The sequence below is a fragment of the Stenella coeruleoalba genome, assembly GCF_951394435.1.
Source record: "Stenella coeruleoalba genome assembly, chromosome: 5".
NCBI lineage: Eukaryota > Metazoa > Chordata > Mammalia > Artiodactyla > Delphinidae > Stenella > Stenella coeruleoalba.
This window is the reverse complement of record NC_137150.1, coordinates 95,967,144-95,991,306: the sequence shown is the minus strand read 5'-3', so window position 1 is coordinate 95,991,306 and position 24,163 is coordinate 95,967,144. Positions and strand designations below refer to the sequence as shown.

At 37.1% G+C, this 24,163-nt stretch overlaps 1 protein-coding gene across 17 annotated transcripts in view; it reads right to left on the bottom strand.

The window, feature by feature from the left end:
* SENP7 (SUMO specific peptidase 7) overlaps nt 1-24,163 on the bottom strand; it is a 171,878-nt gene that overhangs the window by 34,154 nt on the left and 113,561 nt on the right. For 16 of the 17 annotated variants that reach the window (XM_079921982.1, XM_079921984.1, XM_079921985.1 and 13 more), the window contains 4 exons: nt 20,988-21,103; nt 2,976-3,157; nt 1,208-1,547; nt 248-405 (listed from right to left, as the gene is read on the bottom strand). In XM_079921982.1, coding sequence (XP_079778108.1) covers nt 248-405; nt 1,208-1,547; nt 2,976-3,157; nt 20,988-21,103 — 796 coding nt within the window. The remainder of the gene's footprint in view (nt 1-247; nt 406-1,207; nt 1,548-2,975; nt 3,158-20,987; nt 21,104-24,163) is intronic. The other variant, XM_079921987.1, reaches the window with a different exon arrangement.

The following is a 24,163-nucleotide window of genomic DNA, read 5'->3' as shown; positions in this document are numbered from 1 at the left end:
CGTGGAGCAGCTGGGCCCGTGAGCCATGGCCGCTGAGCCTGCGCGTCCGGAGCCTTTGCTCCACAACAGGAGAGGCCACAACAGTGAGAGGCCCACGTACCGCAAAAAAAAAAAAAAAAAAAAAAAAAATTCAAACTAAGAAAATTCATAATTTTTATATAATAATCTGCTTAACAGAAAAAAAAATAGTCATTAGCCAATAGTGTATATTTCACTGTTAATCTGTGAGAAGACAGAAATAAATTACCCGTACAGATTCACATGTAATCAGTGGTAGTTCTGACATTGCTGGCTCAGAAGTACTCTCACTTTCATTAGAGATGGCATGATCTTGCTTAGGTTGTAATTTAAGAACTTCTGAACTTTTATGTTCAACGGGTCCTTCTTCATCACTGGAAACAACAACTAAAAAGGTAAAATGTATTTTTTAAATGTGTCACAATAATCATACATAAAAAGAGAACTTTGTAATTCATGCAATATATCTTTCATAATCCCACTGAACTGAATCATCTAACTTTATTCAATTTAGAAACTGGCCCATCATTCATTATCTAATTTACACTAGTCACATACAATGTTTCCATGTCAGCACTATTATTTGGCAGTTACCTGCAACCTTAACTTCTAGAGGACGAAGATATTTAAAAATGGATAGAGTCATGAGGAGAACTTAGGACCAAATTCTAGTTCTAATCATGTTATTACACCATCATTCTAAATTGTACTTTAAATCCTGTTACATTAGTTGCTTTTAGGAGGGGGAAATGGATGGCTAGGGAAAGATGTGGGAGACCAGTCACTGGATATCCTTTAGAACCTTTTTTGTACCATGTGACTGCATCAAATACTGGAAAATTAAAAAATTAATGACAATAATTAAACAGCACTTAAATGCTCTGTACTTCAGCTTAATCAACCAAAATGACAATAATAATGGTCCTTACAGAAACTTATAAAAAACTACTGATGAGATTACAGTACACTAATCTAAAAAAAAATTACTTCTGCTTCCAAGTACTCCATTCCTTACCTAAATCAGTATTACAAAATAAATGAAGTCCCAAAACCCCAAGTCTTTTTTTTCTGAAGTTAATATATTCCACAATGATGTAATAAATAACTTATTGCCTAGCAAAATTTGTTTGAGAGGAGAAAGAAAAGAAATAAGTAGAGGAGAGAAAATTGTTATCCTCATGTTACTTACTTGGTTCAGCAGAGATAAATGATTGGTTCCCTTCACTATGTTCACTTAAAACAGGTTTTTCTACTGTGTTCAATTCATTCTCATCCTTCTCAACCACAGGACAATTCCCCACAGTATCAGTAGAAATACAGCTCTCAAAAGTTTTAGTGGTTGAACATTCAGAGGTGATTTGGGGAGCAGCACTCAAAGCCAACTCCTGACTACAAAGTGAGGATAGTTTAGTAAAATCACTTTCTATGGGTTCAAGCATAATTTCTTCAAGCAGTTTTGGGTCCTCCTGATAGTTTTCACTTGACTTTTCCAACTCAGTGGATACTGTTGGGTCATTTTCTTGTTCTTTCTGAACATAAATAAATGCATACAAAAATTAGCATTTTTCAAATTTGGCTAACATAAAGAGTTTTTTTAAGTTTAAATTCCTAAAGAAGAGTATAGAAGTAAAAACATTATATCATTTCTATAAATATGGGGGTAGAAAACTACTCAATTATACTACATTACTCTTGCCAGTGTCTCTCAAATATATAGAGTTTGGTCTGTCCAATCAGTTGCCTAAACATTTTTCAAAAAGATGGGAAGGAGAAACTCCCATATTTACAAGTGGTTCAGAGGTCTTCCACAGTCTTGTCAACTTTAAATGAGAGGAATTTTTTTTACAGTTTTATTTTGCAAAAGAGGTCATTTGACATCATATGACTTTAGTAACAAAAAAGCAAAAAAATTAAAAACTTAAGAGGATAACAATATGAAAAATTATGAACATCAATCACTGCCTTCACATCTCTATTACTGTATAAATATAAATCATGTTTATAATTATAACTCAAAGGCACAGCAAAGTCCTGAAATGCCTTGTGAATCAAAGGACTCAAAAAGCTGTCTCCTCATACTTTTATTGTTAACTGCACACTAAGTCTTTGAAAATAGGTAATGTATGCATTAACGTATGTATGGTAATTCTCTACAACAAATTCCCTAAACTCTGGAAAAAGAGATGTCTATAGAAATAGGAAGTAAATTACTACTGATAAAATAAGTCAGGTAATAACTTCACAGAGCAAGTGAAAAAGCAACTGACTGGACAGTATGAATAGTATTTGGTTATAAGGGGAGGACAAAAGCAAACAGGTCTGAAAGATATACATCAAACTACTAAGGGCTGGTTATCGGAGGAGAAATACTTTTAACTGTTTTACTTGTTCATAATACAGTCAGCCCTCTGTATGCGCAGGTTCCACCAACCGCAGGTTCCACCAACTGCAAATGGTAAATATTTCCAGAAAAATAATTCCAGAAATTTACAAAAGGCCAAACTTGAATTTGCCATGCAGAGACAACTATTTACATAGCATTTACATTGTATTTATAGCCATTTACATATAATTTACATTGTATTAGTTATTATAAGTAATCTAGAGATTATTTAAAATATACAGGAAGATGTAGATTATATGCAAATATTACACCATTTTATATAAGGTATTTAAGCATCTAAGGATTTTGGTATGTGCAGGGTCCTGGAACCAATACTATGTAGATACTCAGTGATGACTGTATTTGAAATTTGTTCCCATAACTGTATTACTGCAAAAAAAAGTTGTATTTAAAGTATTTTTTAAAAAATAAACAGAATGAAAAAAATAGGCAAAGAAAAGAAAGAAATATGATGATAAAAGCAGAAAGCCAGGAGAACATTATTTGGCCACAGTCAATTCATTTTTATCACAGCACAAATTATTTCATATGACATCTAAATACCTCTACTTACTGTCTGTTCTGCTGACTTATACAAAGAAGTAGGATTAAGAGAACCAGGTAAATTACTTCTAAGCCTTTGTTTCCTCTTCCTGGAAATCAGAGTGGATTCCATTTTTGAATCAGAATTTGTATTATCCTTGTTTCTGCTCCCCTCTTCAAGATGATCACAACCTCTACTTCCCCTATTGAGGTCTTAAAAAAACAGAAGAGACATAAATATGGCCAAAAAGTAAAGAAAGAATCCCATTTAGAAGAGCTCAAATAAAATCATCAAAATGACTATACTACTTTCAAAGCTAGTTTTTTCATAGTCCACTGCTAAATTCTCATACTAACATGGATGAATATAAAGACATATCCCATTTTAAACTGCGTACACAAAGCAAATGTTCATTGTACAAAAAGTATAAGATATGGGAAATATATTAAAAGGTAGTATTCTTTAGCAATCAAAGCAAAGCAACCAAACCATTTTTTTCCTTTTCCCATAACTGCATTTTACTCTGATACAAAAAAAAAAGTCTTAATAAAATTTTGAAAGTTAGTCTCTTAAAAAGTTTTTTAAATTCACTGTGATTTTAGAAACTACAACTAATTTAGCAATTAGTTGTCCTTTTTAAATGTAAGTTTTATATATACATATTTTTTAAATGAAAAGGGACAATAATTTGAAAGAGTAGAGTATTGATCACTGCTCTTTTAAAAGGAACAAAAATACCTTTCCTCTGCAGGTGACTGTGATAAATAATTATTCATAAGGCTAACAATTTCCTTCACACTTTCTTTTTTTAAAAAAAATCAAGACCCTATAATTTTAAACCTCCAATAAATTTATTACCCTACAGAAAAGGAAGTACTCCCTTTTTTAAGTCAAAAAAGCATTATTTTGAAACCCATATCAAGTATTAACAAACCTGCTTAGTATTTCAGTTATCAAATATAAATATAAAAAATATATATATATCAAATATATATATTTGATATATATATATCAAATATATATATAAAAAAATACCTTCCAAAAGGTTCTACCTAACTAACTGAGGGTTATCCTAACTAACTGCAGGTTATCCTGAATTATTTTGCTCTCTGAATCTACACCATACAAGTACCAACTCAGAGTTCACACAAAGCAAGTCCCAAAGCAGCTTGCTTGAATTCATAACTTAAAGTCTATGTAACACTGAACGACCTGACCTCTCCATTCACTCAAAGTTCTTCAACACTATACACCTTCTCTTCAAACTATTCTTGCTCTTACTCTAGCTTTATAAACATCTAAAGACTAACATTCATAATTTCTCTTCGTCTTTGTTTAAAAGGCAGGCATGGGGACGGGACTGAGGGCAAAAACTCCAAGACTGTCAACAGTCTCCCAATTTCCAAAGACAACATTCTTAACTCCCTCCCCCCAGGAAAATAAACTACCCCCAAATTATCAACACAGTATTTTGAAAAGCACAATAAATTTTATTTGTAATTCTGTAAACTGTAAAGGTAGTCAAAGACAATTTCTACTTATAAATACCATATCAAGTTATAACTTCTAAACATAAATGCTACAGAAAAAACTGAAGAGGGATTACCTCAAGATGGCAAAGTAGAAGGACGCATCCCCTTTTTATGAAAACACCAAAATCACAACTAACTGCTGAACAACCAGGGACAAAAAAACGCTGGAACCTACCAAACACAGAATACACTACATCCAAAGACAAAGAGGAGGCCACAGCAAGATGGTAGGAGGGACGCAACAGCAATAAACTCAAATCCTATACCCGCCAAGTGGGCGACAGAAAGGTGGAAAAAATTATACTACAGAAGTTATCCCACAGGAGTGAAAAGTTCCGAGCCCCACATCAGGCTTCCCAGCCTGGGGGTCCAACAACAGAAGGAGAAGTCCCCAGAGAATCTAGTTTTGAAGGCTAGTGGGGTTTGATCAAAGGATGTCCACAGGACTGGGAGAAACAGAAACTCCACTCTTGGAGAGCACACACAAAGTCTCGTGCACACCAGGACCCAGGGAAAAAAGGAGTGACGCCGTAAGAGACTGGGCCAGACCTCCCTGCTATTACTGAAGGGTCTCCTGTGGAGGCGGATGGTGGCTGGGGAAAAGGACACAGGAACCAGCAGTTCTGGGAAGTACCCACTGGTGGAAGCCCACCCGGAGGCCGCCATTAGCCCTACTAAACAGCTTGTAGGCTCCAGTACTGGGTCACCTCAGGCCAAACAACCAAAAGGGTGAGAACCCAACCCCACCCATCATCAGATAAGTGCATAAAGTTTTACTGAGGGCTAGGGGTAAGGTGGTGGAAGAATAAGACACGGAGATCACCTTCCTCCCCACACATACATCAGAAATACATCTACACGTGGAACAACTCCTACAGAACACCTACTGAACGCTGGCAGGAGACCTCAGACCTCCCAAAAGGCAAGAAACTCCCCACGTACCTGGGTAGGGCAAAAGAAAAAATAAACAGAGACAAAAGAATAGGGACGGGACCTGCACAAGTGGGAAGGAGCTGTGAAGGAAGAAAGGTTTCCACACACTAGGAAGCCCCTTCGCGGACGGAGGCTGCAGGTGGAAGAGCGGGGAAACTTCGGACCCGCGGAGCAGAGCACAGCAACAGGGATGCGGAGGGCAAAGCGCAGAGATTCCCTCACACAGGATCGGTGCCGACCAGCATTCACCAGCCCGAGAGGCTTGTCTGCTCACCCGCCAGGGCGGGCGGGGCTGGGAGCTGAGGCTCGGGCTTCAGTAGGAGCACAGGGAGAGGACTGGCGGCGTGAACACAGCCTGCAGGGGGTTAGTGCACCACTGCTAGCCGGGAGGGAGTCGGGTAAAAGTCTGGACCTGCCGAAGAGGCAAGAGACTTTTTTTCCCTCTTTGTTTCCCGGTGCGTAAGGAGAGGGGATTAAGAGCACTGCTTAAAGGAGCTCCAGAGACGGGCGCGAGCCGCAGCTAACAGCGCAGACCCCAGAGACGCGCATGAGACGCTAAGGCTGCGGCTGCCACAACCAAGAGACCTGTGTGTGAGCACAGGTCACTCTCCACACCTCCCCTCCCGGAAGGCTGTGCAGCCCGCCACTGCCAGGGTCCCGGGATCCAGGGACAACTTCCCCGGGAGAACGCACAGCACATCTAAGGCTGGTTCAACATCACGCCAGCCTCTGCCACTGCAGGCTCGCCCTGCATCCGTGACCCTCCCTCCCCCAAGCCTGAGTGAGCCACAGCCCCCGAATCAGATGCTCTTTTAACCACATCCTGTCTGAGTGAAAAACAGACGCCCTCCGGCGACGTACACGCAGAGGCGGGCCAAATCCAAAGTTGAGCCCCGGGAGCTATGCAAACAAAGAAGAGAAACGGAAATGTCTCACAGCAGCCTTAGCAGCAGTGGATTAAATCTCCACAATCAACTTGATGTACCCTGCATCTGTGGAATACATAAATAGAAAATAAATCATCCCGAATTGAGGAGGTGGACTTTGAGAGCAAGATTTATTATTTTTTCCCCTTTTCCTCTTTTCGTGACCGTGTGGATGAAAGGCTCTTGGTGCTGCAGCCAGGACGCAGTGCTGTCTCTCTGAGGTGGGAGAGCGAACTTCAGGACACTGGTCCACAACAGACCTTCCAGCTCCATGTAATATCAAACAGTGAAAATCTCCCAGAGATCTCCATCTCAACACCAACACCCAGCTGCACTCAACGACCAGAAAGCTACAGTGCTGGACACTCTATGCCAAACAACTAGCAAGACAGGAACACAACCCCACCCATTAGCAGAGAGGCTGTCTAAAATCATAATAAGTCCACAGACACCCCAAAACACACCACAAAACGTGGACCTGCCCACCAGAAAGACAAGATCCAGCCTCATCCACCAGACACAGGCACTAGTCCCCTCTACCAGGAAACCTACACAACCCACTGAACCAACTGTAGCCACTGGGGACAGACACCAAAAACAACGGGACCTACGAACCTGCAGGCTGCAAAAAGTAGACCCCAAACACAGTAAGATAAGCAAAAGGAGAAGACAGAAAAACACACAGCAGATGAAGGAGCAAGATAAAAACACACCAGACATAACAAATGAAGAGGAAATAAGCAGTCTACCTGAAAAATAATTCAGAATGATGACAGTAAAGATGATCCAAAATCTTGGAAATAGAATAGACAAAATGCAAGAAACATTTAACAAGGACATAGAAGAACTAAAGATGAAACAAGCAATGATGAACAACACAATACATGAACTTAAAAATACTCTAGAAGGGATCAATAGCAGAATAACTGAGACAGAAGAACAGATAAGTGACCTGGAAGACAAAATAGTGGAAATAACTACTGCAGAGCAGAATAAAGAAAAAAGAAGGAAAAGAACTGAGGACAGGCTCAGAGACCTCTGGGACAACATTAAACACACCAACATTCGAATTATAGGGGTCCCAGGAGAAGAAGAGAAAAAGAAAGGGACTGAGAAAATATTTGAAGAGATTATAGTTAAAAACTTCCCTAATATGGGAAAGGAAATAGTTAATCAACTCCAAGAAGCACAGAGAGTCCCATACAGGATACATCCAAGGAGAAACACGCCAAGACATATATTAATCAAACTGTCAAAAATTAAATAAAAGAAAAAACATTAAAAGCAGCAAGGGAAAAATAACAAATAACACACAAGGGAATCCCCATAAGGTTAACAGCTGATCTCTCAGCAGAAACTCTGCAAGCCAGAAGGGAGTGGCAGGATATATTTAAAGTGATGAAGGAGAAAAACCTACAACCAAGATTACTCTACCCAGCAAGGATCTCATTCAGTTTTGATGGAGAAATTAAAACCTTTACAGACAAGCAAAAGCTGAGAGAGTTCAGCACCACCAAACCAGCTTTACAAAAAATGCTAAAGGAACTTCTCTAGGCAAGAAACACAAGAGAAGGAAAAGACCTACAATAGCAAACCCAAAACAATTAAGAAAATGGGAATAGGAACATATATATCGATAATTACCTTAAATGTAAATGGATTAAATGCTCCCACCAAAACACACAGACTGGCTGAATGGATACAAAAACAAGACCCATATATATGCTCTCTACAAGAGACCCACTTCAGACCTAGGGATACATACAGACTGAAAGTGAGGGGATGGAAAAAGATATTCCATGCAAATGGAAATCAACAGACAGCTGGAGTAGCAATTCTCATATCAGACAAAATCGACTGTAAAATAAAGACTATTACAAGAGACAAAGAAGGACACTACATAATGATCAAGGGATCGATCCAAGAAGAAGATATAGCAATTGTAAATATTTATACACCCAACGTAGGAGCACCACAATACATAAGGCAAATACCAACAGCCATAAAAGGGGAAATCGACAGTAACACATTCATAGTAGGGGACTTTAACACCCCACTTTCACCAATGGATGGATCATCCAAAATGAAATAAAATAAGGAAACACAAACTTTAAATGATACATTAAACAACATGGAATTAATTGATATTTATAGGATATTCCATCCAAAAACAACAGAATACACATTTTTCTCAAGTGCTCATGGAACATTCTCCAGGATAAATCATAACTTGGGTCACAAATCAAGCCTTGGTAAATTTAAGAAAACTGAAATGTATCAAGTATCTTTTCCGACCACAACGTGATAAGACTAGATATCAATTAGAGGAAAAGATCTGTAAAAAATACAAACACACGGAGGCTAAACAATACACGACTTAATGACAAAGTGATCACTGAAGAAATCAAAGAGGAAATCAAAAAAAACCTAGAAACAAATGACAATGGAGACAAAACGAACCAAAACCTATGTGAGGCAGCAAAAGCAGTTCTAAGAGGGAAGTTTATAGCAATACAATCCTACCTTAAGAAACAGGAAACATCTCGAATAAACAACCTCACCTTGCACCTAAAGCAATGAGAGAAAGAAGAACAAAAAAAAAACCCCAAAGTTAGCAGAAGGAAAGAAATCATAAAGATCAGATAAGAAATAAATGAAAAAGAAATGAAGAAAATGATAGCAAACTAAAAGCTGGTTCTTTGAGAAGATAAACAAAATTGATAAACCATTAGCCAGACTCATCAAGAAAAAAAGGGAGAAGACTCAAATCAATAGAATTAGAAATAAAAACAGAAAAGTAACAACTGACACTGCAGAAATACAAAAGATCATGAGAGATTACTACGTCAACTCTATGCCAATAAAATGGACAACCTGGAAGAAATGGACACATTCTTAGACATGCATAACCTGCCAAGACTAAATCAGGAAGAAATAGAAAATATGAACAGACCAATTACAAGCACTGAAACTGTGATAAAAATCTTCCAACAAACAAAAGCCCAGGACCAGATGGCTTCACAGGCGAATTCTATCAAACATTTAGAGAAGAGCTAACACCTATCCTTCTCAAACTCTTCCAAAGTATAGCAGAAGGAGGAACACTCCCAAACTCATTCTACGAGGCCACCATCACCCTGATACCAAAACCAGAAAACGATGTCACAAAGAAAGAAAACTACAGGCCAATATCACTGATGAACATAGATGCAAAAATCCTCAACAAAATACTAGCAAACAGAATCCAACAGCACATTAAAAGGATCATACACCATGATCAAGTGGGGTTTATCCCAGGAATGCAAGGATTCTTCAATATACGCAAATCAATCAACATGATACACCATATTAACAAACTGAAGGAGAAAAACCATATGATCATCTCAACAGATGCAGAGAAAGCTTTCGACAAAATTCAACACCCATTTATGATAAAAAACCTACAGAAAGTAGGCATAGAAGGAACTTTCCTCAACATAATAAAGGCCATATATGACAAACCCACAGCCAACATCATCCTCAATGGTGAAAAACTGAAACCATTTCCACTAAGATCAGGAACAAGACAAGGTTGCCCACTCTCACCACTCTTATTCAACATAGTTTTGGATGTTTTAGCCACAGCAGTCAGAGAAGAAAAGGAAATAAAAGGAATCCAAATCAGGAAAGAAGAAGTAAAGCTGTCACTGTTTGCAGATGACATGATACTATACATAGAGAATCCTAAAGATGCCACCAGAAAACTACTAGAGGTAACCAATGAATTTGGTAAAGTAGCAGGATACAAAATTAATGCACAGAAATCTCTGGCATTCCTATACACTAATGATGAAAAACCTGAAAGTGAAATTAAGAAAACAATCCCATTTACCACTGCAAGAAAAATAATAAAATTTCTGGGAATAAACCTACCTAAGGAGACAAAAGACCTGTATGCAGAAAATTGTAAGACACTGATGAAAGAAATTAAAGATGATACAAATAGATGGAGAGATATACCATGTTCTTGGATTGGAAGAATCAACATTGTGAAAATGACTCTACTACCCAAAGCAATCTACAGATTCAATGCAATCCCTATCAAACTACCACTGGCATTTTTCACAGAACTAGAACAAAAAATTTCACAAGTTGTATGGAAACACAAAAGACTCGAAATAGCCAAAGCAATCTTGAGAATGAGAAACGGAGCTGGAGGAATCAGGCTCCTTGACTTCAGACTACACTACAAAGCTACAGTAATCAAGACAGTATGGTACTAGCACAAAAACAGAAATGTAGATCAAGGGACCAGGATAGAAAGCCCAGAGATAAACCCACACACATATGGTCACCTTATCTTTGATAAAGGAGGAAGGAATGTACAGTGGAGAAAGGACAGCCTCTTCAATAAGTGGTGCTGGGGAAACTGGACAGGTACATGTAAAAGTATGAGATTAGATCACTCCCTAATACCATACACAAAAATAAGCTCAAAATCGATTAAAGACCTAAATGTAAGGCCAGAAACTATCAAACTCTTAGAGGAAAACATAGGCAGAACACTCTATGACATAAATCACAGCAAGATCCTTCTTGACCCACCTCCTAGAGAAATGAAAATAAAAACAAAAATAAACAAATGGGACCTAATGAAACTTCAAAGCTTTTGCACAGCAAAGGAAACCATAAACAAGACCAAAAGACACCCTCAGAATGGGAGAAAATATTTGCAAATGAAGCAACTGACAAAGGATTAATCTCCAAAATTTACAAGCAGCTTATGCAGCTCAATAACAAAAAAACAAACAACCCAATCCAGAAATGGGCAGAAGACCTAAATAGACATTTCTCCAAAGAAGGTATACAGACTGCCAACAAACACATGAAAGAATGCTCAACATCATTAATCATTAGAGAAATGCAAATCAAAAGTACAATGAGATATCATCGCACACCAGTCAGAATGGCCATCATCAAAAACATCTAGAAACAATAAATGCTGGAGAGGGTGTGGAGAAAAGGAAACACTCTTGCATTGCTGGTGGGAATGTGAATTGGTACAGCCACTATGGAGAACAGTATGGAGGTTCCTTAAAAAACTACAGATAGAACTACCATATGACCCAGCAATCCCACTACTGGGCATATAGCCTGAGAAAACCATAATTCAAAAAGAGTCATGTACCAAAATGTTCATTGCAGGTTTGTTTACAATCGCCAGGAGATGGAAGCAACCTCAGTGTCCACCATCCGATGAATGGATAAAGAAGATGTGGCACATATATACAATGGAATATTACTCAGCCATAAAAAGAAACGAAATTTAGTTATTTGTAGTGAGGTGGATGGACCTAGAGTGTGTCATACAGAGTGAAGTAAGTCAGAAAGAGAGAGACAAATACCGTATGCTAACAAATATATGTGGAATTTAAGGGAAAAAAAAATGTCATGAAGAACCTAGGGGAATAAAGACACCAACCTACTAGAGAATGGACTTGAGGATATGGGGAGGGGGAAGGGTAAGCTGTGACAAAGTGACAGAGTGGCATGGACATATATACACTACCAAATGTAAAATAGATAGCTAGTGGGAAGCAGCCGTATAGCACAGCGAGATCAGCTCGGTGCTTTGTGACCACCTAGAGGGGTGGGATAGGGAGGGTGGGAGGGAGGGAGACGCAAGAGGGAAGAGATATGGGAACATATGTATATGTATAACTGATTCACTTTGTTATAAAGCAGAAACTAACACACCACTGTAAAACAATTATACTCTAATAAAGATGTAAAAAAAAAGAAAAAAAGTTTTACTGAGCACAACCCTGCCCACCAGAAGGATGAGTCCCACCTCCACCCACCACCAGTCCCTCCCATCAGGAAGCTTGTCAAACCCTCTTAAATAGCCTCACCCACCAGAGGGCAGACAGCAGAAGCAAGGAGAACTACAATCCTGCAGCCTGCCAAACGAAATCTACAATCACAGAAAATTAGACAAAATAAGGACTTCCCTGGTGGCGCAGTGGTTAAGAATCCACCTGCCAATGCAGGGGAACGGGTTCGAGCCCTGGTCTGGGAAGATCCCACATGCCACGAAGCAACTAAACCCGTGTGCCACAACTATTGAGCCTACACTTAGAGCCCATGAGCCACAACTACTGAGCCCGTATGCCAAAACTACTGAAACCCATATAGCTAGAACCCATGCTCCGCAACAAGAGAAGCCACCGCAATGGGAAGCCCATGTACCACAACGAAGAGTAGCCCCCCTTCGCCCCAACTAGAAAAAGCCTGTGCGCAGCAACAAAGAATGAATGCAGCCATGAATAAATAAATACATAAATACATAAATAAATAAATTTATTTTTAAGAAAAATAAAGAAAGAAAATTAGACAAAATGAAATGGCAAAAGTATATTTCCCAGATGAAGGAACAAGATAAAACCCCAGAAAAACAACTGAAGTGGAGATAAAAAACCTTTCAGAAAAAGAATTCAGAATAATGATACTGAAGAAGATGCAGCATCAAGGAAAAGAATGGAGGCAAGGATGGAGAAGATGCAAGAAATGTTTAACAAAGACATAGAAGAACTAAAGAACAAACAACAGAGGTGAACAATACAATAACTGAAATGAAAAATACACTAGAAGGAATCAATAGCAGAATAACTGAGGAGATAACAGAAGAACAAATAAGTGACCTGGAAGACAAAATGGTGGAAATCACTGCCGCGGAACAGAATAAAGAAAAAAGAATGAAAATAAATGACAGTCTAAGAGACGTCTGGGACAACATTAAACACACCAACATTCACATTATAGGGTTCCCAGAAGGAGAAGAGAGACAGAAAGGACCTGAGAAATAATTTGAAGAGATAATTGCTGAAAAATTCCCTAACATGGGAAAGGAAACATTCACCCAAGTCCAGGAAGAGCAGAGAGTCCCAGGCAGGATAAACCAAGAAGAAACACTGAGACACATAGTAATCAAACTGAAAAGAATTAAAGATAAAGAAAAAAATATTAAAAGTGACAAGGGAAAAATGAGAAGTAACATACAAGGGAACTCCCATAAGGTTATCAGCTGACTTTTCAGCTGAAACTCTACAGGCCAGAAGGGAGTGGCACGATATATTAAAAGTGATGAAAGGGAAGAACCTTCAACTAAGAATATTCTACCCAGCAAGACTCTCATTCAAAAGCTTCACAGACAAGCAAAAGCTAAGACAGTTCAGCACCACCAGACCAGCTTTGCAACAAATGCTAAAGAAACTTATCTAGGCAGAAAAGGGACCAGCAATTTAAAACAACCTTGTACATACATAGACTACTATATCAAAACCTCATGGGAATAACAAACCCAAAAACTACAATAGATACACTCACACACACACACAAAGAAAAAGAAAAAGCAACCCAACCACAACACTAAAGATGGTCATCCAACCAGAGGAAAAAAGAATAAGAGAGGAAGGGAAGAAAAAAGACCTACAAAAACAAACCCAAAACAATTAAGAAAATGGCAATAGGAACTTACATATCGATAATTACCTTAAATGTAAATGGATTAAATGCTCCAATCAAAAGACATAAAGACTGGCTGAATGGATACAAAAGCAAGACCCATACATATGCTGTCTGCAAGAGACCCACTTCAGACCTAGGGACACATACAGACTGAAAGTGAGAGGATGGAAAAAGGTATTCGATGCAAATGGAGATCAAAAGAAAGCTGCAGTAGCAATACTAATACTAGACAAAGTAGACTTTAAAATAAAGACTGTTAGGGGCTTCCCTGGTGGCGCAGTGGTTAAGAGTCTGCCTGGATGCAGGGGACACAGGTTCGTGCCCCGGTCCGGGAGGATCCCACATGCCGTGGAGCGGCTGGGCCCATGAGCCATGGCCACTGAGCCTGCACATCTGGAGCCTGTGCTCCGCAACAGGAGAGGCCACAACAGTGGGAGGCCTGTGTACCGCAAATAAATAAATAAATAAATAATAAATAAAGACTATTATAAGAGACAAAGAAGGACACTACATAATGACCAAGGGATCAACCCAAGAAGAAGATATAACAATTGTAAATATATATGCACCCAACATAGGAGCACCTCAAAATGTAAGGCAAATGCTAACAGCCATGAAAGGGAAAATGACAGTAACACAATAATACTGAGGACTTTAACACTCCACTTTCATCAATGGACACATCATCCAGACAGAAAATCAATAAGGAAATACAGGCCTTAAATGACACATTAGACCAGATGGACTTAACTGATATTTATAAAGCATTCTATCCAAAAGCAACAGAATACACATTCTTCTCATGTGCACATGGAATGTTCTCCAGGACTGACCACATGCTGGGCCACAGAGAGCCTTGGTAAATTTAAGAAAATTGAAATCATATCAAGCATCTTTTCTGACCACAACGCTATGAGATCAGAAGTAAATTACAAGACAAAAACTGTAGGGAATTCCCTGGTGGTGCCGTGGATAAGAACCCACATGCCAATGCAAGGGACATGGGTTCCAGCCCTGGTCCAGGAAGATTCCACATGCTGCGGAGCAACTAAGCCCACATGCCACAACTACTGAGCCTGCACTCTAGAGCCCACGAGCCACAACTACTGAGCCTGGGTTCAACAACTACTAAAGCCCATGCACATAAAGCCTGTGCTCCATAACAAGAGAAGCCACTGCAAAGAGAAGCCCACACACCACAATGAAGAGTAGCCCCCGCTTGCCACAACTAGAGAAAGCCTGTGTGCAGCAACGAAAACCCAACACAGCCAAAAATAAATTAATTAATTAAAAAAGAAGAAAAAAGAAAAAAACTGTCAAAAACACAAACACACAGAGGCTAAACAATATGCTACTAAACAACCAATGGATCACTGACGAAATCAAAAAATACCTAGAGACAAATGAAAACAAAGCACAATGATCCAAAACCTATGGGATGCAGCAAAAGCAGTGCTAAGAAGGAAGTTTATAGCAATACAAGTTTACCTCAGGAAACAAGAAAAATCTCAAATGAACAACCTAACCTTACACCTAAAGCAACTGGAGAAAGAAGAACAAGCAAAACCTAAAGCTAGTAGAAGGAAAGAAATCATAAAGACCAGAGCAGAAATAAATGAAACAGAGACAAAGAAAACAATAGCAAAGATCAATGAAACTAAAAGCTGGTTCTTTGAGAAGATAAACAAAATTAATAAACCTTTAGCCAGACTCATCAAGAAAAAAAGGGAGGATTCAAACCAATAAAATTAGAAATGAAAAAGGAGAAGTTACAACTGACACTACAGAAATACAAAGGATCATAAGATAGCATCTATAGGGCAATAAAATGGACAACCTGGAAGAAATGGACAAATTCTTAGAAAGGTACACTCTCCCAAGACAGAAGCAGGAAGAAATAGAAATTATGAACAGACCAATCACAAGTAATGAAATTCAAACTGTGATTTTAAAACTCCCAACAAACGAAAGTTCAGGACCAGATGGCTTCACAGGCGAATTCTATTCAACATTTAGAGAAGAGCTAACAGCTATCCTTCTGAAATTGTTCCAAAAAATTGCAGAGGAAGGAAAACTCCCAAATTCATTATGTTACCAAAACCAGACAAAGATACTACAAAAAAAAAAAAAGAAAATTACAGGCCAATATCACTGATGAATATAGATGCAAAAATCCTCAACAGAATACTAGCAATCCAAATCCAACAACACATTAAAAGGATCATACACCATGATCAAGTGGGATTTATCCCAGGGATGGAAGGATTTTTCAATTCCTGCAAATCAGTCAATATGACACACCACATCAACAAATTGAAGAAAAAAAATCATATGATCATCTCAATAGATGGAGAAAAAGCTTTTGACAAAATTCAGCACCCATTTATGATAAAAACTCTCCAAAAAGTGGGCATAGAGGGAACATACCTCAGCATAATAAAGGCCATATATGACAAACCTACAGCTAACATCATACTCAACAGTGAAAAAATAAAAGCATTTCCTCAAAGATCAGGAACAAGACAAGGATGTCCACTCTTGCCACTTTCAACATAGTTTTCAAAGTTCTAGCTACAGCAATCAGAGAAGAAAAAGAAATAAAAGGAATCCAAATTGGAAAAGAAGTTAGATTTTCAGTTTGCAGATGACATGATACTATACATAGAAAATCCTAACGACACTACCAGAAAACTACTAGAGCTCATCAATGAATTTGATAAAGTTGCAGGTTACAAAATTAATACACAAAAATCTGTTACATTTCTATACACTAACAACGAAAGATCAGAAAGAGAAATTCAAGAAACAATCCCATTTACCATCACATCAAAAAGAATAAAACACCTAGGAACAAACCTACCTAAGAAGACAAAAGACCTGTACTCCAAAAACTATAAGACACTAATGAAAGAAATCAAAGACAACATGAACAGATGGAAAGATATACAATGTCCTTGGACTGGAAGAATCAATATTGTCAAAATGATTATACTAACCAAGGCAATCTATAGATTCAATGCAATCCCTATCAAATTACCAATGGCATTTTTCACATAACTAGAACAAAAAAAATCTTAAAATTTGTATGGAGACACAAAAGACCCAGAATAGCCAAAGCAATCTTGAGAAAGAAAAGTGGAGCTGGAGGAATCAGGCTCCCTGACTTCAGACTATACTACAAAGCTATAGTCATCAAAACAGTATGGTACTAGCACAAAAATAGAAATACAGATCAATGGAATAGGATAGAAAGCCCAGAAATAAACCCATGCACCTATGGTCAATTAATCCATGACAAAGGAGGCAAGACTACATAATGGAGGAAACACAGTCTCTTCAATAAATGGTGCTGGGAAAACTGGACAGCTACATGTTAAAAAAATTAAATTAGAATATTCTTTAACACCATACACAAAAAAAAACTCAAAATGGATTAAAGACCTAAATGTGAGACTGGACACTATAAAAACTGTTAGAGGAAAACAAAGGATGAACACTCTCAGACATAAATCACAGCAGAGTAATGGAAATAAAAACAAAAATAAACAAATGAGACCTAATCAAACTCAAAAGTTTTTGCACAGCAAAGGAAACCAAAAACAAGACGAAAAGACAACCCTCAGAATGGGAGAAAATATTTGCACATGATGTGATCGACAAGAGATTAGACTCCAAAACTTACAGACAGCTCATGTGGCTTAATATCATCAAAACAAACAACCCAATCAAAAATGGGCAGAAGACCTAAATAGACATTTCTCCAAAGAAGACATACAGATAGGCAAGAGCCACATGAAAAGATGTTCAACGTTGATAATTATTAGAGAAATGCAAATTAAAAGTACAATGAGGGCTTCCCTGGTGGCGCAGTGGTTGGGAGTCCGCCTGCCGATGCAGGGGACACGGGTTCGTGCCCTGGTCTGGGAAGATCCCACATGCCACAGAGCGGCTGGGCCCGTGAGCCATGGCCACTGAGCCTGCGCGTCCGGAGCCTGTGCTCCGCAATGGAAGAGGCCGCAACAGTGAGAGGCCCGCATGCCGCAAAAAAAAAAAAAAAAAAAAAAGTACAATGAGATGTCACCTCACACCAGTCAGAATGGCAATCATGAAAAAATCCACAAACAATAAATGCTGGAGAGGGTGTGGAGAGAAGGGAACCCTCCTACACTATTGGTGTGAATGTAAATTGGTGCAGCCACTATGGTGACAGTATGGAAATTCCCTAAGAAGCCAAAAACAGAGCTACCATATAGTCCTGCAATCCCACTCCTGGGCATATACCCAGAGTAAAACATGGTCCAAAAGGATATATGCACCCCAATATTCATTACAGCGCCGTTTACAATAGCCAAGACACGGAAACAACCTAAATGTCCATCGACAGAAGAATGGATAAAGAAGATGTGGTACATGTATGCAATGGAATACTACTCAGCCATTAAAAAGAATGAAGTAATTGCCATTCACAGCAACATGGATGGACCCAGAGACTGTCATACTGAGTGAAGTAAGTCAGACAGAGAAAGAGAAATATGGTATGATATCGCTTATATGCAGAATCTAAAAAAAAAAAAGTTACAAATGAACTTATTTACAGAACAGAAACAGACTCACAGACTTAGAGAACAAACTTATGGTTACCAGGGGGAAGGGTGTGGGTCGGGGGACAGTTAGGGAGTGTGGGACTGACATGTACACACTGCTGTATTTAAAGTGGATAACCAACAAGGACCTACTGTACAGCACAGGGAACTCTCCTCAATATTCTGTAACAACCTAATTGGGAAAAGAATTTGAAAAATAATAGATACATGTATACGTATAACTGTATCACTTTGTTGCATACCTGAAACTAACACAACATTGTTAATCAACTATAATAAATATAAAGCTGAAAGTTAAAAAAAAAACTGATGAAAGAAATAGGGCTTGAAAAAAATCCTATTATACAGGAGTTTTCCTTCTAACAGTTTACTAATTGCACATCAGCCAAGACTATCACATTGGAAACAGGGATAAATTTATTAGGTAGAGTTAGACATTGTAAAAACAAGACTCTACCTGATAACAAATACAATTTTACTTGCAAATATTACTAGCATATAAAATTAAAGAGGTAACAAATTCTTATAAAAATAAGATGTTAAATATTTCCAATGTATTATATTCAAAAAAGCAAATGCTACAAGGCAAACTTAATGTACTACAAAAGAAAAGTACATCTAGTGTGGGGAATATATCAATAACTGTGTAATATTTTTGTATGGTGACAGATCATAACTAGACTTATCATGGTGATCATTTTGAAATGTATAGAAATATTGAATTACTATGTCATGTAACAGGAACTAACATAATGCTGTAGGTCAATTATAATTCAAAAACAAAGAAACTCAGAAAAAGATAATATTTGTGGTTATCAGAGGCAGGGGGAGGCAGAATTGCAAGACGGCAGTTGACATGTACAAACTTCCTGTTATAAGATAAATAAGTTCTAGGATGTAATGTATAACATGATAAATATAATTAACACTGCTGTGTGTTATACAGGAAAGTTGTTAGGAGAGTAAATCCTAAGAGTTCTCATCACAAGGAAAATTTTTTTTCTATTTAATTCTGTATCTATATGAGAAGATGGATGTTCACTAAATTCATTTTGATAATCATTTCATGATGTACATAAGTTAAATTCATTACGCTGTACACCTTAAACTTATACAGTGCTGTCAATTATATCTCAAAAAAACTGGAAGTTGACAATGGTATACCTGGGATTTAATTCAGAACTCTCATTAATTTATGGGCTCACGTTAAACAATTGGTATTAGACACAATTATCTATAGGATGAAAATACGGTGAGTTTCAATAAAGTTTCAATAGCTAATTTTCTTAAAAACACTTTACTTAAGAGGAGACCCTTCAGGGATACTAAGAAACTATAAAGTGTTTCTTTTATCGTGCATTTTTTTCCCTGCTGTAAGTCTAAAATTCCACTGTGACTTTGAAGGAATACTGAAGGGCACAAATTAGAAAGCTTTTTATTTAACTATTCCTACTCTACCCAGGAAAGCAATGAAGGTTTAACAGTGTCTTGATAGTATCTGATTGAGGCCACTTGTACAAATATAAGCCCACTTACACTTTTATACTGTAATTTAAAGATAATTATTTCTGGGAAAAGGACAATTTGTAAAAAAAAAAAAAAAAAATGTCTTTCATTATATGCAGATAGTACCTAGTGACCAATTGAAAGATTATGTCTACAGAGTCACAATACTTTAGAGATTGCCCTCATAAGAGTTGCAGCTGGTTTCTTGTATACATCAAAGATATCAGTCTAGTTTCCTTTTAGGTTTTCCTCCTCTATGAAAAAGACTATTTAAAATGTGAGAACAGCTGTGTTCCAAATGAAGTACAAAGAATTTTTACACAGTGTCAGTGAAGGACCCCGTTTCTTGTGAATAATTTATAAAATCATTCAGAAAACAAAATACCTCAACTAGTTTGAAGCTATTAATAATCCAAGAGACCCTTGAAGATGTTAGTTTCACATTTGACTAATGTATAAATTTGTTTTGGTGAAAGCTTTTATAAATTATTTTACGATCTTTATAAGAAGAGACAAAAAGGAGAAAAGAAGTCAATTCATTAACCCGACAGGCAAGGAGGCCTACAGTGAATTTTCAGAAGTCTGGGATGTATTTACCTTTAAATTTGGGCTAATAGTGGCTTGTATTGGCATCCTCCTAGAGTCGAGAGAAATCCTAATGAATAAAGAATGTATTTCATAGTAGGAGGATAGACAGTGGGAAGCTAATAATAATAATCAAGTTAGCAGTAATATCACTTACTAGACATATCCATGGGAGTGACATTTAGAAAGAGTCAAACTAACATTATAACTTTATACCTGTATGCCCAGCCCCAACAAAAAAAAAAGAAAGAAAATAATAATATTCAAATTTAACTTCTGGATTTTGTAAACAAATCAGGAGATGTATACAAATGGTAAATTTAGCAATTTTCTTTGTGTCACTAAAAAATCTCTTTACTTTCATGTATAAATAAAGTTAGTTAAAAAAATATTATTAAAAATGCAACAGACAAAAACTCAATTGGCAACAGTTTTCTGAGGTTCACTAACCTTTAGGTTGAGTATCAGACATTACAAGTGAAATGCTATCATCATCTCTTCGTTTTTCTTTAGTGTGTGCAGCCTGCTTTGCATAATTATTGTCTGTCTGACTTGGTTGTGAACTCCTGCAAAACAAAATAATATTATACTCAATTCTTCTGAACACAAATGAATTTAGAAGCCAGCTGACATATATTCACGATAAAAATAACAGGTTACAAATGGCATCCTATATAGCAGAGGATGTGATCTGAACAGTAAAAAGAATATTAAAATATGACTTGAGAAATAAGTTCTCATTCTTGTTCTACCTTTAAGTTCTCCATGCTTCTTTGGAAGGAAAAAACCAAGATAAGCACAACACAGAATTGTGCACATGCAAAATGAACAAAGAATAATACAAGTATTAAATACATCGAAGAGGTCTAAAAAGTAAAAATTCCACGAACACAAGTACATGATAATCACACTTATGTGTAATCAAAAAATAAGTCAAAGGTAATTGTTAATATGTTTCAAGCATGGTTCACATATCAAAAGTTATGTACAAAATAAAGTTTGGGGCTTCCCTGGTGGCGCAGTGGTTGGGAGTCTGCCTGCCGATGCAGGGAACACAGGTTCGTGCCCCGGTCTGGGAAGATCCCACATGCCGCGGAGCGGCTGGGCCCATGAGCCATGGCTGCTGAGCCTGCGCGTCCGGAGCCTGTGCTCCGCAGCAGGAGAGGCCACAACAGTGACAGGCCTGCGTACCGCAAAAAAATAAAAATAAAAAAAAATTTTTTTAAATAAAGTTTGGAGTGTAGTTACAAATTTTACCTACAGAGAAAATAATTTAAAATATAACCTACTGGTTAAATACATAAAATATAATACTATGTGAAAAACAAGTTTTGGATGATGAGCATAATATCACTATTAATGAAAACATAATACAATAGTAGTAGGGGATTTCAATACCTCACCCCACTTTCAGTAATCATTAGGTCATCCAGACCACACACACAAAAAAAAAATCAAAAAGGAAACATTGGATTGAACCGTAAACTTGACCAAATAGACCTGACATGCATTTATAAAACATAAACACAGAACATTCTCCATGATAAGTCACATGATAGGCCACAATGCGAGACTTAGCAAATTTAAGAAGACTAAAATCTACAAAATATCTTTCCCAACCAAACAGTATAAAATGAGAAATCAATAACAGGAGGAAAGCTGAAAAATTCACAAGTATATGGAGGTTAAACAATATGCTACTGAAAACCAACTGGCCAAAGAAAAAAATCAAAAGGAAGATCAAGAAATATCTTGAAACAAATGAAAATGTGAGCATAAAATGTCAAAATCTATGGAATGTTCTACGAGGGAAGTTAATAGCAATAAATGCCTACATTAAAAAACAAGAAAGAACTCCAATAAACAACCTCACTTTACACCTCTTGGAACTAGAAAAAGAACACATGAAGCCCAAACTAAGCACAAGGAAAGAAACAACAAAGATCAGAGCAGAAGTAAATAAAATAAAAATAAGAAAAACAACAGAAAAGATAAACAAAACTAAGAGCTAGTTTTTTCAAAAAATAAAGTTGACAAACCTTTAGCTAGACGAACCAAGAAAAAAAAGACTCAAATCAAAACAGATCATCAAGAGACTACAATAAGTAATTATATGCCAACAATATGGATAACCTAAGAGCTGGTTTTCTGGGGGCAAAAAACCTTTTGGCTAGACTAAAGGAAAAAAGAGAAGACTTGTAAATAAAATCATTACAACTGGTAGCACAGAAATATGAATATCATATGAATAAAATATGAATATCATAAGTGACTATTACAAACAATTGTACATCAAGTCATATAAACTAGAAGAAATGGACAAATATCTAGAAACATACAACCTACCAAACTGAATCATGAAGAAAAAGAAAATCTGAACAGATCAATAACAAGGAGACTGAATTAGTAATCAAAAACCTCCCAACACAGAGAAGCCCAGGACCAAATGGTTTCACTGGTAATTCTACCGAACAATTAAAGAAGAATTAATGACAATCCTTCTCAAACTCTTCCAAAAATTTTAAGAGGAGGAAACACTTCTATACTCATTTTGCAAGGCCATCACTACACTAATACCAAAGCCAGTTAAGAACACTACAGGAAAAGAAAACTATACACCAAAATATCCTTAATGCATAGAGATGCGAAAATTCTCATCAAAGTACTGGAAACCAAATTCCACAACACACGTTAAAAGGATCAAACACCATGAGCAAGTGCAACTTATTGCAGAGATGCAAGAATGGTACAACATCCAAAAATCAATCAATGTGATAAACCACATTAATAAAATAAAAGATAAAAATCATCTGATCCCTCAAAAGATGCAGAAAAAGCATGACAAAATTCAACAACCTTTCATGATAAAACCCTCAAAAACCTGGGTATAAAAGGAACATACCACAACACAGTAAAGGCCAATGTCACAAACCCACAGCTAACATCATATTAAACAGTAAAAATTAAAAGCTTCACCTCTAAGATGAAGAACAAGACAAGGGTGCCCACTCTCACCACTCTTATTCAACACAGTACTGGAAATCCTGGCTACACAAATTAGACAAGAAAAAAATAAATAAATAAAAGGCATCCAAATCAGAAAGGAAAAAGTAAAACTGTCATTATTTGCAGATGATATGATCTTATAGAAAGAAAACCCTAGAAAATCCAGCAAAAAACTGTGAGAATAAATGAATTCACTAAAGTTGCAGGATACAAGGTCAACACACTACAATCAGCTGCATTTCTATACACTAACAATGAACTATCTGAAAGAGAAATTAAGAAAAAATACCATTTATAACTATAGCAAAAAGAATAAAATTATACTTATGAATAAATATAACCTAGAAGAAGAAAAACCTGTACACTGAAAACTATAAGATACTGATGAAAGAAACTGAAGACACAAATAAATGGGAAGATATTCTATACTCATGGATTGGAAAAATTAATTTTGTTAAAATGTTCATCCTACCCAAAGCAACCTACAGATTCAAAGCAATCCCTATCAACATTCTAATGGCCTTTTTCACAGAAATAGAACAGTCTTAAAATTTGTATGGAACTACTAAAGACCCCAAATAGCCAAAGCAATCTTGAGAAAGAAAAACAAAGCCAGAGGA